Source organism: Miniopterus schreibersii (assembly GCF_964146895.1).
Source record: "Miniopterus schreibersii genome assembly, chromosome: 8".
Taxonomy (NCBI): Eukaryota; Metazoa; Chordata; class Mammalia; order Chiroptera; family Miniopteridae; genus Miniopterus; species Miniopterus schreibersii.
Window position 1 is genome coordinate 34603630 of NC_138109.1, and position 14645 is coordinate 34618274.

Sequence of the window (14645 nt, forward strand, 5' to 3'; positions counted from 1 at the left end):
GGGCACCCCCCATGGCTATTTTCTCGCTTCAGTGCTATTTCTGGCATCTTGTGCTACAATGTGAATTTAAGCTTTTCTCACAGGCCTGGGACGCCTCAGGTCACAAAGGTGACCAGCAGACTCGACTCAAAACATTTTAGTGTTTGTTCCAGAACAAGCCGGTGTTCACTAGAACATGAACACTTAACCCAATTGCACATCCAGGACTCCGGCACGTGGGGTTAGTTTGCTGTTGTTTCCACATAGGTGAACACTACCTATCTTGGAAGGCCACAAAGTTAAGACATTTTTTTTTTCCTTTTTAAAATCAGTCGGGTAAAAAGTTCTTCCCTACATTCTACTGTCTGATGAGATTGGAGAGCAGCAAGACCTTGCTGTCAGCAGTCATTTTACAAGAACAGCTCAGGAGGTGGGCGGCACCTACACCATGTTGTGGTGATTGTTCCTGTCGATAATGTCCACAGGTGAAAGGATTTCCTTCCTGATGGGGGGAGACAGGGAGAGCGCCGTCTTGGTCTTGAAGAGGTCGGTCACGAAGAAAACCTAGAAGGACAAATCAGAGATCCAAATTAGAGATCGACAGCTGGGGTCTGGGGAAAACAAAGGGAAGGTGACAAGGGTGTAGACTTTAGGAAAAAGGGGTCCTGAACCACAGATCTTAGAATAAGGAAGGACCGTAGAGGGCATATAGTCCAACTCTTACTGTACAGGTAGGGAAACTGAGGCCCAGAGAAGGGCCGTGACATGCTCCAGGTTGCACAGCCATGGTAGGAACATAACTCAGTTATGTGGACCCCCAGCCCAGTGCTCCATGTCTTCAACCCCCCAATTCCTTATTTCTCAAGGCAAATGCACAGCAATGAAAGATAAGTTCCTAAACAAAGGAAGCAAGTCCTAATTGGTCAGTCATTAATCCATGATCATTTCCCTTGGCTCACAAAGAACTCTAGGGTGTAACCAAAAGATATCAGCCACTATGAATTCCTATCAGCAGGAACAAGAGTAAGGAAGCCCTTGTGGCCACTTTTCCTGGAAGCCCAGTGATATCAACAATTTGATGGGGGGGTCAAGAAGCCAGGGTCTTGCTGCAGAGGGCGTCAGCAACTAACGGGGAGGAAAGGTCAATGAAAACTCGCCTATCGCTCCATTGAGGTCCTTCCTTCCTCTGAGCTCGCGACCCCACTGGGTCTCTCTCAAATCACTGAGAAACTCTTTCTGAACACCCACTAGCAAGGGGGTGAGGATGACCTGTCTCATCCTCAGGTGTAGTTCCTGTCTCAATTAGCTTCCGACGAAAGATGCAAGAACTTGGTGAGTTACTGGAGCAAGAAAAATTTATGCTTTGTATTAGATGGCAAAGTAAATACAGACATCAATTTGAGCCACTTAGCAACAGGGGTTTGTAGTAAGTCACCATAAGCGGCACCTATCAGTCATGTAATTTAATAGGAAACACATGGCTGGGTTTCGAAATGGGGAATGAAACACTTTCAAAGTGCCTCTGCCTAATAGCTCTTTGGATGGAAAAGTCTTTGTCCTGCAGAGGGTAATGTGCTCACTGTTAACGATGGCATGGTGACTCATTCCGGATACATTCTAGGCAAGCAAATAAAGTTCTTAATAAAACTTCACCGCCGTCACGGCTAGTTCTTCATAAAACTTCACCAATGTCATGGCTCTAGCAGCCAGGGACTGGCCATACTAAGGACTTGGATCATTTGCTGAGCCAATTGCCACAATGTCCCTTCTGTAGTTATGCAACGATCAACAACGTGCTACAAAAATCACAGCAAGAAACTGGTGACGCTGACGACCCCAGGTGGACTGTGTGGCTAGAATACAGACCTACTTACTGGTCACCATAAAATCCGTTACCCCCTTTGAATTTTGTACTGATTACATGAATTGTCCCCATATATAACCTACTAAAACATTTTATTATTATTTTTTCCTAAAAAGAAAAAAGGCTGGGCTATTTCTGCGCTACAGTGAGGAAGTGAAATATTAGCCAAGATTTTAATGCACTGACAGCCTGAGTGCTCTTGAGTGTACCACTTTGCAAAGGAAAACATTCAGCTCCGTGTCCCTGTCTTTTCTAAGGAGGTACGGCCAGTGAGAACTGTGGCCCAGAAAGGTTTGTCTCCCAGCCAGAGCCAAACCTGAGAAACAGGAATGAAAAGATCTGTCCTCAGCCCTGCCAGGGGGCTCTAGACTCCCCTGCTCAGGAGCCTGTACAAGTGCTCAGAAAAGGGGTTTTCACGTGCTCATATAAGGAAATCCTAGCGAACATGAATAAAGTTAAATGTGGAGATAAGCTTTTCAACTTTCTTCTGATAGGTAGAGAGCCAATGTCCTCATCTCTGCCTGGAAATCACCTTCCCCTCCCTCCTTTACTGTCCAGAGGAAGGTTTCGATCAATCCCTCCAGAGCAGGATTTCGACTCCACTTCTTCTAGCCTAGCAGCGAGCTCTACCACGTAAGGCTCTTACCACTCTCATTTCTGAGAGGTCTTTCCCCAGCCTCCATCCCGTCTGCTGAGGGCAAATACAGCAGGGGACAGCCCCTTACCCCCAAATAAACATCTCCCATTCAAGATCCTAACACCACCTTAAGCTATAGTGACTTATTTCCCAATTCAATTTTCTGAGCACATATCCACTGCATACTAGGGCTTCTGTTTCCTAACTGCAAGATAGAACAATATGAAGGTCAAAGGCAACAATGTACTTGAGAAGACCTAAGTCTATCTCTGGTACATAGTTCGATAAAAGGCGCTCCTTTCTGTAATTCCCCGGTCACCAAAGTAATGACTGAACCTAGAGATGGCCATGTCCTCTTGTGTCTCCAAAACTCTGCTGATCAGTCTTTCTTCCTAGCTGGGAGGCTTCCTGAGGATGAAGCCTTGGACCTAATCACCCCGTATCACCTACAGCACTCAGCATTAAGCCTTGCACACACCAGGGGCTCAGCAAATGTTTGTTGTTAAATTTCTAAACTCCTCCCTACTGTAGCAAGCACTCTGGCCTTGGATCCTATCAGCACACATAACGCCTGCAGACTTCAGGGGAATAACACTCTCACACACCACGTGCACACAGCCAAGCGGCAAGATGAAAAGTTGAGTTGGGTCCAGCTGAATCCCACCCCCGAAGCTGTATTAGCTGTATTAGCTGTATTTCACGTTCAGCGTGGCTTGAGGTTATACAAACACTTTTTTGGGATCATGAAACACGATCCTGTCAAGACTCAAACAGGGCTCAGTCTTCCTAATGCTTGGACAGCAGAACACAAAAAGGACTAGTAAGAGCGAAAATGTCTTGGCTTGGAGCCGATCCATTTCCTGCAGAAGATGATCTCCACCCAGAAAGAAAACCCAGAGGCCCAGGCTGGGGAGGGTCTATATAAATTAGTTAGCTCTCTTAGGTCTATGGAGCAAATCCATTTCCAGCCCCAGTCCCACTCCACAGATCTTCTCCCCTGGAAGAAAGGACACATCAGCAATCACAAAATCTATGCCTGAAACACCAAGAAGAGTTATAATTCCACCTCTCCTTTTGTTTGCATTTTCTAAATTGCTTTCTTGAAAAATGCAATCAGTAAACACTTACTGAACATTTGCTCAGTGCCAAGTCCCGAGATTATAAGAATAAATATGCATAAGATGGTGTCCTTTGCCCCCCAAGAGCTCACAGGGCAATGAGGGAGAGATCTGGGCAAATAGATCACTACAATTGCAGTGTTTTAAGGATTATGATAGGGGGAAGCCAGGGTGTTAAAGAAGCACAGAGAAGGTGGCATCTAACCCAGGCTGAAGGGGAGGAGAGAGGGCCTTAGAAGGCTTTCCCCAGAGGAGGTATATTTGAGCTTAGCTTTGAAGGATAAGTAGGAGTTAGGCAGGTGGTGAACGACAGGAATGTTGTTCTAGGCACAGGGAGCAGTGTGTGCAGGCTCGGCAGCGAGAGTACAGCATGTCCGGGAGCTGCGGGAAGCTCCGCACGGCCAGGGCCAAGCAGTCAATGCGGCCGGAGAGGAGACAGACAGATCTTCAGAAGCCTCCGAGGATACGTTAAGGAACTCGGACCATGTTCTCTTGGCCTTCGGAGTCACTGTCTGGGATGAATCAGGAGAGCAGCGTGTTGGGAAGACTTGCACTAAGATCATGATGGTACCCAAGAACGGAGAAGTTAGGAAGGGTGCAGAGAGCCGTCAGGACACTGTTGCAGAATCTAGGAGAGCGTGAGTTCTGAGCTACAACCATGCAGTGCAGATGAAGAAGAATTGATGGTTTGTGAAATGCTGAGTACAGAGCTGCAGTGGGTGGAGCCGGCGCACACACCTGTACAGGGGAGGGGATGCTTTTCTCTCCAGCTCTGTGTTCACCTCTAGAAATCTCTGCATTTATTCCTATCAGAACCCTTAAAGTTTGGGTAACTGTGATAGTGAAAAGAATTCTAGCTCTGCTTCCCTCTGCCTTCTAAGATTTTGGCTCCCTCTGATATTCTCTTGGGGAAGTGTTCTGCCCTCCTGGGTTGGAATGGCAGGCTGTTCTGTGATCTCACTTACTCAAGCCCTCAGGACAATGTAGCCCTTCCATCAAGAGCAAGACCACACACAGACAAGGCAACTGAGGCCTGGAGGGGCCCCATCCACTGTGATGAGGAGCTGGAACAGGGCATTCCTTATAACAACTATAGATATACCATTGGTCACTGTCTCCCACTCCCCACCCAACATGCACAGCACTGTTCAAAGCTTTGTTCTTTGGAGTGGGACAGACCTGTCTTCAAATCCAAGTTCTGCCATTTTCAGCAAAACACCGAAATGAGGGATACACTGCCTACCTCAGAGGGTCACTCTAAGGATTACAGGACATAACACAAGGCACAAGTGTGGCGCAGTGCCTGGTGCCCAATAAAAGGTTAATAAATGGGACGGGAGGCATTTCACTGGCTTGTATGTTCAGTACCTACCTGTACAAAGTCACTTCTCTTCCCTCCCCCTAGTGTGGAGCGAGAAGAAAGAAGAGAAAGAACTAGGAAGGAGGAGAGAGGGGAAAATAGGGATGACCGAGAGTGTGAGTGAACCCGTGGAAGCCTGCACAGGCTCAGGCTGGCGTGAAGGCCGCCGGCACTTGGGGGCTCTCCACCGCACAGATTGGGCTCGCTCTCAAAGACCATCATTTCCAGGGCAATTCTGGAGAATGAGTTGGCACAATCAAAAGGGAAGAAGCTGCAATGTCTTGCTGCCAGCAGTCACCAGCTCGGAGATGCCAGCCTCCCGGAGCACAGACAGCCCAGCCCTGCTGCTGCCAGGAACAAGAAGTGTGGTGGCAGCCGGGTTTCCACGCCCACTGCAGCGAATGGCCAAGTCAGCAAATTCTGAGGGCCACTGTCAGGGCAGATTATGACAGCAAAATTGTCCTTTAAGTGTTTCTGGAGTCCCTGGGTATTTCAAACCTGAGAGTGCGTAAGCGAACTCCCCGAAGACAGGAATTGTATATTTACTCGTCAGGACGTTCTCAAGCCCGTTGGGCTTAGATGCGGGCACACAGCTGATAAGTATAAAAGCAGAATTTGGGGATCTTAGGACCAGAAGAAAACTGAGGGTTGTCTACTGTGGTATTTCTGAAAGTGTCATCCTCAGATCATCTATTTCACAATCAGCTGGCTGCTTCTCGAAAAAGCAGATTCCTGGGCTCACCCAGGAATTTACTCAGTTTACTAAATCTGAATTTAATAAACACTGCTGGTGTTTGTTATCAGAGTAGTTAGGCAGACCATTAGTGGACAGTTTATAAAATTGAATAGATGGCCCCAACCCTAATCTGCCATTTAATGGCTCTGTGTCTTAGATAGATATCTTACCATCTTTTCGAGAGCAGCTCCTTTACCTACACTGGGCTTCATTAATACCTTCCTTGCCACCCTTGTCTTCTCTTTGGCACCCATATTGAACTTCTAATGACATTCTGCCTAAGCATTAAGCATAGGCTTTAATACATAATGCTTGAAATGCTATGCTATGTTTCCCCTTTAGACTGTGAGCTGCTCGAGGGAAGGAACTGTGCCCAGAGCTCCGCAACTGCAGTCCTCAGTAAATCTAGTCCACCCCCATGTGGGGATAGACACCACACGCTGCTCCTTTTGCATCCCACTCTAACGTAACGAGCGATCTATAGATTAAGGAGCAATTTTCTTTGCAGGAGAAAGTCTTGAGTCTTGACTCACTCTCATGCCTGAAGTATAGTAAATGTCTAAAGAAAAGCCATCTTTGGCAGCCCTATTTTTGGACTAAATGGGAGTTAAAAGCAATCATTACTTTTTAACCTCAATAAAGAGTTTTCAGTGGTTTTTGGCCCTGGGAATTTGCGTGATTTCCTAATGTACCTGAGAGGAAGCATGATGGGGTGGAAAGAGTGTCCCACTAGAAGTCAAGATCGAGTCCCGAAATTGTCACGCCTGTGTGGCCCAGGCTAAGTCACACTCTTGTCTAAGGCTTGAATTTATACAAAATGAAGAGGTTTATGACTTCAGATGATGAATCTGCACTGTATTTTGTGCAAATGTTTCTTTAAAATCTACCTTCCCATTGTTACTGTAAGGCTAAAATAGAAGGACTTATGTGGAAACACTTCTAAAGGTCCATTCAAATCCTACTTCGGTTACCATCGTTCACAATCAAATTCCTACTGAGGGATGTGAAGGAGGGAGTTAGTCCCATAGAAGAAAGGAGAGCTTGGGGCAGCAGAGGAGAGGGAGTGCAGGCAATTCTGAAGGCCAAGGAGCCTTACAGAGGGGCACTTCTGGGCTGTCATGAAGAAGGGTTTCTGGTAAGGAGGACCCACAGGGCTCACAGCTCTGTCAGTGGGGTGCTTGACTCAACAGGAGCTGGAGTTCAGGAATGTAGTACCCAGGGATGATGGGCTGACCAAAGGCAGGAACCCTCACTCTCAAAACTCATGCATTCTGAAGCTGAAAGCGTGAAGGGGACCATGATTTGCCGAGCCCAATTCCCATTATCCCACTGGTCCCACCATTTTGAATTGCAAGGGTCAGAAGACATCTCATGCTCTCCTCCTTCTCCAAGTCCGTGCCATTGCCTCAGCATGACATGCCCTTCCTTATCTTTTGCATCTCATAGGAAATGTCCACTCATTTTTCAAGAATCATCTCCTCTAGGATTTTTTTTCTAGCCTTCTAACACCCTCAAGGAGAATGAACTATCCCCTCTTTTGAGCCCCAACTGTCCCCAGAAGAGGGTCCCATCCTTGCAGCTTGTCCTTCAATTGCATGTTTGTTCACATGTCTGTCTGTTCTAGATCAGTGTTTTTCAAACTTTATGTCATAAATCACTAGTAAGTTACAAAATCAATATACTGGACGGTCACCACCAGCATTTTGAATGATTAAATTAAAAATATTATAATGTATCACACACAATACAGCTAAGTCTTAGTTTGTGAAATATTTTAGTTATGTGTAAGTGCCTGCATTGGGTTATGATGTAAAATGTATTTATTATGGATTGTGGTCAAGTCTTGGAAAGCTACTGCACTCTAAGCTCTCTAAGGATCAACTCTTTTTAGTGCATCTCTTTAACCCAGTACCTAACGGATCATACACATTCAGTCAATGTGTTGCATGTGCCAAGCATGATACATATTCACTGAATCCTCAATCCAAAGATCGTGTAAGGTTATTACAACTCGTACTACACAGAATGGGAAACGGTGGGTGAGAGGAAGTGACTTGCCTAACAAGCAAGCGGCAGGAATACAAGGCCCCTTTCTGAGTCTCTGGCCCATCACCTACCTCATCCATCTCAGCAGGGGAATGCAAAGGAGATTTTAGAAGAACGCTGCAAACTGTGGATACTGCAAAGACACTGTCATCCTCTATGTGGGGGGGTGTCAAAGTTTATCTGTGCCTTTGCTTTCCACATCCACATTCCTGGCACCCCTGCCCACCTGAGAGTGTGGGCCTGGGGTGGCAAAGAGCTAGGCTTCTGCAGGCCCAGAAGAGATTTGGGAGGTCATTTCATCTACTCCCCTGTGCCGACGCAGAGCAGAATAAATCCAAGGGGAATAGGTGGTATCTCCCCCATTGGAGAAGAAAGAGATCCCACAAATTCATGGCACAGACCAAGCATGTTTTTGGAGTTTACTGTTCTAGTCCTTGGAGATAGAATCAAGACCCCCGGGATCTGGTTCCACTCTGCCCCTGTGTGTCCTGGGCATGTCACACACACTCTCTCTGAACCCCAGTTTCCTTTTGAGGGCATGGTCACCAATGAACTCCTCCTCACATGCACAATTCTCGTTCATCTCTTTACCTCACCGAGGCAAAGACAAAGAACACCCTCGCCCTTCCCTACATCCTGGAGGAAGACAGCGGCACACAAAAGAGCGACGGCCAGCAGAGCCCCACCCCTGGGGAAGAGGAAAACCAGGAAAGACTCTGCTGTGTGTTTATGAAACTCACGGAGCAGCTGCTTCCTCTGCTGAACCCACAGCAATGGCGGCCTGGCCCTGCCCTGACCCCTCCCAGGGCCCCACAATTTGCCATCTGTTAGAGGGTCAAAGGAGGAGGTGACCAGATAGGCAAGTTGTCACCAGAAAGGAAATGAACTGATGTCTGTCCCCTCATCCCAGTCCCTGGATTACTCCAGGGAATGGGTATGGTGAGTCCAGCTGAAGAGCTCACACCTCGATAGGACTGAGTGTGTGTGTGTGTGTGTGTGTGTGTGTGTGTGTGTGTGTGTTTACATGGACCTGTCTGCGTGTGTCTGTGGTTCTGAGTGCGGATGACAGATGGAGAGGATGGATGTCTGTGTGTCTGGGTGTGACTGGCTCTGTCCACCTGTCTTTGGGTCTCTCTGGACCCTGGCTCTCTACTTTTGTCCTGCATACCTCTGCCCACATGTGTAAATGTGTATATCAGTGTGCAGGCCCATCCGCCCCTATGTGCCCATGTTTTCGTATCGAGTCCATGATAAAGTACTGAGTCTATGTAGGTTTACTGTCTGTGTTGGGTGCCATTGTCTTCTCTCTCTGAAAAGGGCTCACTAGTGAGCAGTGGGGGAGGAAACCAAGCCCACTCCTGTCTGGCATGTGATTTTTGTCTAGACACGTCTACTTGCTGTGACAGGACTTACTCTCAGCAGACCTGTGTAAAAGTGCTTGGTTGTCATGGCCTGTTACTTAGGCTCTGCGGTGACTAAGCCAATGTTCATGTCATGTTCCCCAATAGAGGCCATTTTCCTGAGCATTTCAGGGAGATGGTAACATCTGAGAGAGCAAGTCCAGTTCAGTTACTGCAGAGTCAGCCACACCATAGAATCTCTGTGGGAGAAGGTCACAGAGCTGCAGGGCCTCCAAGATCAATTCACAGTTGAGGAAACTTGGCTCAGAGGGGAAGTATCTTGCTTGAGATCACAAGATAATTCATCACTCATTCTTTCACAGTGTGTCAGCCACTGTTCTAGGCTCTGAGAATGAATAGCCAGAAAGTTAAGCCGTGCAGTCTGCTATTAAGGTACCTGCAATAATATTGGGGAGACAGACATATGAGCAGACAATTATGACAGAACCAGGCTGAATACCATAGCAGGAAAAACATGCAAAGGGTCACTGGGGCACCAGAAGAAAGTTAGAGAATTCTGTCTTCAGAGAAGACCAAGGGAAGGTGTAGTAGACTAAACAACGGCTCCCAAAGATGTCCTGTCGTAATTCCCAGAACCTGTGACTGTTACCTGACATGGCAAAATAGACTTTGCAGATGTGATTAAGTTAAAGATCTTGAGATGGGAAGAGATTACCCTGGATTATCCAGGTGGGTCCAATGTAATCATGAGTCCTCATAAGAGGGAAGCAGGAGAGTCAGAATCACAGGAGACGTGACAATGGAAGCAGGGGCCAGAGAGAGAGAGATTTGACGATGCTAATGCTGCTGGTTTTGAAGATGGAAGAAGGGAACACAAGCCAAAGCATGCAGGCAGCCTCTAGAAGCTGGAAAAGTCAAGAAAATGATTTCCCTAGAGCCTCCAGAAGGAACACGGCCCTGCCAACACCTCGATTTTAGCCCGTGAGACCCATTTCGGAATTCCGAACTCAAGAACTATAAGACGACGAATTTGTGTTGTTTTATAGCACCAAGTTTGTGGTAATTTGTTACAGCAGCAACACGGGAAACTAACTCAGAAGGTTTCATCAGAGATGAGGGAAAACTGGAACTGTGTAAGGGGACAACTGTGTAAAGTAAGAGAGCCCAGAGAGTTGGAGAATATTGACAAGTTCGGCATGCCTGGAGGGGAGCGGGAGGTGGGGCCCCGAGAAGCAGCTTGGGGCGGGCAGCCCTGGCTCTGTGTGGAACCACCTCCTGGCTTCTCTACTTTTTCTCCATGTAACTTAAACCTTCTTAATCCCTGTTTTCTCATCTCTTCAGTGGATATAAGGTTCAATATAGGATCTGGGGAGGACTGAAGAGGATCTATGTAAAGTACTTAACATAGTGGCTGGCACCTAAGCTTTCAGTATATGTTAGAAACTATTATTTCCGTGTTAAGTTAATGGGGGTCCATCGAAGCTTGGCTTAGGAGGTTATCAGGCAGAGTGGGAAATGGACTCTGGGTTCCTTGGCACCCCAAGCTGTGGCCTTGTACCTTCCTGGTCCTCCCAACTGACCTCAGGTGAGATCTCTGTGTTTCAAGACACATTCAATACAGCCACATTCAGGGCGAGAAGAGAGCTTGGCTTTCCCTGGGTTTCCCTGGGACAGCCAGCCTTGATTCTTGGGGGAAAGTTCTGTCCGACACACGCAAAGCAGAGGCCTGCCGAGGCTGAGAGTGCTACGGGGCACAGTTCCGGGAAAGGGCCTGAAAAGGCTAAAACCTGTGGTACAGATGCCCTCCACCCTCCGCACAGTTCCCTCTCCTGGGCACACGGTGTCTTCAAATGGCCTCTTGGTTCCCCAGACCCATCTCTGCTCAATCCGGGATCCCGAGCCTTGCTTCTGTCTTCCTCACAATCAAAACCTGATGACAGCCCGGCCGGGCGTGGCTCAGCGGTTGAGCGTCGACCTGGGATCCAGGCGATCAGGGTTCGATTCCCGGTCAGGGCACATGCACGGCTTGTGGGCTCGATCAATGACTCTCTCATCATTGATGTTTCTATCTCTCTCTCTCCCTTTCCTTCCCTCTCTCTGGAATCAATAAAGATACATTAAAAACAAAAAACAAAAAAAAAACACCTGATGACAGATCTTATGATGGGAAAGGAGCCACTGCCCCTTCCCCCCAAGCTGAGCAATCGCAGGCTCCTCGGCTGACTAGCCGCAGCTTCTTGCCCCAGCCTCTCAGATGGCCTAATGAGGGGCCCCCTCAGTGCCGTGATTCCAAGGTAGCCAGGACCATGAGCTCCTGAGCACCAGGCCGGGGGCTAGGCATTTGGAGAACAATGATAAATAAGATCGAGTGTTCTCGATGTTAAGATCGAATGATAAGTTGTTCTCATGTGTTCACAGCTAAGGGGGCAAAGGACAGGGAAAGATTTATCACCCTTTTCTGAACCACCTTTTCACTGTATAACAGGCTTTCAGACAGAGCAATGGCTAGGTCAGCCCATGGGGTAGGGAGGCTCAGTGACACCCTTAAATTATGCCCTTTTAGCAGCTGTCCATGCTGCTATGCCTTGGGTTAACGCTGGCTGACCTCAGCTCCAGTGACCAGCCCTCCTTGCCAAGTGCAGAGGGCAAAGCTTTGGAGTCTGGGAACCTCTGGGAGCAGCTGTCAACTAGCTGTGACCTTGGATGACTTGAGACATCTCTCTGAACCTCAGTTACTTCATCTGTAAAATGGCTTCATGGGCCCAAAAGGAGACAATGAATAAGAGATCTAGAATAGTGCTGGCACAGAGTAGGTACTTTATCAGTGCTAGGACCAGATTCCCATCCTGTGTCACAGTAGGCCAGAGCCACAAAGAATGAAAGTCAGGCCCCTTCATTTCCCTTCTTGAATATAAACCCTGGTTGTCCCGGACACTTAGTCTAATTGTGAGTGACTAGTGCTCCAGGATAGAAAAGAGAGGAAGGCTACGAAGGATCCCCGATCTTTCAATTTTTTTTAATTGGGGGTGCAGGAGACTCTAATTAGGGCAGTGGCGCCAAGAAGGAAAACACTACAACAGGCCTTGTGGGCCTCCTCCTGCTGAGAAGGGTACAGTCAGCAAAGCGTTACCCCTTAGTGCATACACCCATCCCCCACTGTCACTTCACATGAAAGGACCAAGCATAAGAAAACAAGCTGGTCAGTGACAGCTGCTCTCATTAATGGCTGCTCCCCCAATTTCTCTCCCTTCTGGCCTTGACTGAAAACAGGAAAGTAACGAATAAAGCCATCAAAAGAGCCAGTCCCCTAGGTTAGGGCTCCCAGGCCAGGCTGGCGTGTAGCTCAGAGGCTACTTTCTTTGTGGCGCCCACTCTGATTGCCCCAACTCCCCATCCCTCTTGCCCACTGCAGAGTCAGGCCCTCGCCTGCCCACTGCAGTGCCCTGTCCCTGTCTCCATTGCAGCCCCACGTGTAATGTAACTCCTGCGTTTGGCCTGGCTGGGAGCAACTAGACAGGGATTTTCTTGGGAGCAAGGGCTTATCCATTTCCCTGTCTTCAAGAGGATGTCCCCTACAGTGTCCTCAAGAAAGGGCATGTCAGCTCATTGATTCTAGCTTCTTGCTGATGAGGCATGCGCTTATTTACTCTGAGCTAGGAGCCCTGAGAGGCCTTGGTAAGACAGGAGAATTACATATATGTTACATATATGGTCCCTGACCCAAGGAACGCACATTCTAAAAGGAGACACACATCAACAATTTCAACATAGATAAGCGTTATCACAGAGGAGAGTGAGAGAGGTTGCTGTAAGGGGACATGGGGCTGCAGCTAGGCTTAGAAATTAGGAAGGGACAGGGACTGGTCTATATCTCTCTACTGTTCATGATTCTTACAGTTAATGAGCAAAGGTTCTACTAACAACAATACAACTTCTATGCCTGTTGCTTAAACATCCAGTCATTACTGTATTCTGGGATTCCTGCCGAGCTCCCCTGAGAAGGGCCCAGAAGGCACAATGTCAGAATAGGCACTCATTCACATATGCTGAATATGCCCCTCAAAGCTTTTAGCAGGCAGGAAAAGCAGGTTCCCGAGGAGACCGAGGCTCAGAGAGGTTGAATACCTTAACCCACCCTCGCTGGGATCAGTATGTAAGAAGGGGAACCCATTCATTTGGGGCAAATCAGAAGGTGGCCCATCCCAAGTCCCTTCTCTAGTGAGCTCTATGACATGATGGGCAAGGCCCTCAGGTTGGGGGAGGCCTTAGCCTCTCCAGACTCCCTCTTCTCCAGCCAACATTGGGGTAGGGTCTGAGCAAAGGTCACAGCGGGAGAGACAGAAGTTTACCAAGAAGCTGAGTTCTACTAAACGGTAAGTGTCCACCAAAGCAGTATTTGAGCACTCTGAGACTTGACATGTGACCTGGGCCAAGTTTCTTCCCCTCTCTAACCCTAAATGTCTTCAGATATAAAGTGAGTTGGATGATATCTACGATCTCCCAGGTGCGACACTCTACAAGCCCAAACTTGCCATTATTTTCAGAACAGAGGATTTACAGACCCTTTTGGATGAAAACACACAGGTTGAAAGAGGCAGTCACTATTCGCATTTTCCCAGAGGGGTGCTAGGGTGGGGTGGCTCTTCAGATACTCAGCAGAAGACTAAGAGCTTTCTGGCTGTGGTCACTGAGCTGGAAACATTTGCGAAGCAGCAGCCGAGGGCTCTGCTCACATACCGAGGACAAGAGGCTACTTACTATGCAGCAGGCGACCAGGGCTCCTTGAGCAAATCCTGCCAGGACGTCGCTGGGATGGTGCTTGTGGTCAGATACGCGGGACAGTCCTGTGTAAAAGGCCATCATGATCAGGGTGAACTGCAGGAGCGGCCGGAGCAGACGCGCACCTCTCCAAGTGAAGCGGGCCTGGAGGTACAGCTGCAGGCAGGAGAGAGAATGAACAGAGCGGGTGACCCACCGCTCACGGCACCACAGCACCCGGGCCACACGCTGCCTCCACAGCCTGGGCTTGGCATGTTGTAGAAAGAGCATTCAACCTGACATGACCTCAAGCCAGACATCTAAACCTCGAGCCTTAGTTCCTGTACTAAAAAAATAAGAAAAATGGAGTTTTCCCAGGGAGATCAGCTAGAGAGGGCTGAGGAAGATGACACAGGACAAAGGCCTTAGCATATCACTTGGCACATTCTAGACAATAAACGTTGCTTACTCCTTGATTGAAACTGATTAAAAAACAGTAACCAGGGTTATTGGAGGTTTTGGGGTTTTTTACAAACGGTAATTCATTGAACGCATTTGTGTGTTTCCCTGGAGCTATGGCTGTGGAGCCCCTACCCTACCTGCCTCTCAGGACCCCCATGGGAACCGAGGTGCATTCTGAGAAGCAGAGGTCACCATGACAGTCACAGGAGATGGGTCTGCTTCAGAAGAAAGCAGCTCTATCAAAGGACAGGCTTCTAAGTGTCAACTTGGGCCTGTGGATGTTGAATTAGGAAATAAGGAAACATAAAACACCCAGACAATGCC

General features: G+C 48.1%; 1 protein-coding gene across 1 annotated transcript in view; it reads right to left on the reverse strand.

The window, feature by feature from the left end:
* Positions 1 to 303: 303 nt before the first annotated feature.
* Positions 304 to 14645, reverse strand: part of PLPP3 (phospholipid phosphatase 3) — a 76922-nt gene continuing 62580 nt past the window's right edge. Inside the window, exons 5-6 of the mRNA XM_081145513.1 lie at positions 13860 to 14036; positions 304 to 543 (exon numbers count right to left, since the gene is read on the reverse strand). Of these exons, the coding sequence (XP_081001639.1) occupies positions 421 to 543; positions 13860 to 14036 (300 nt within the window). The 3' untranslated portion in view covers positions 304 to 420. The remainder of the gene's footprint in view (positions 544 to 13859; positions 14037 to 14645) is intronic.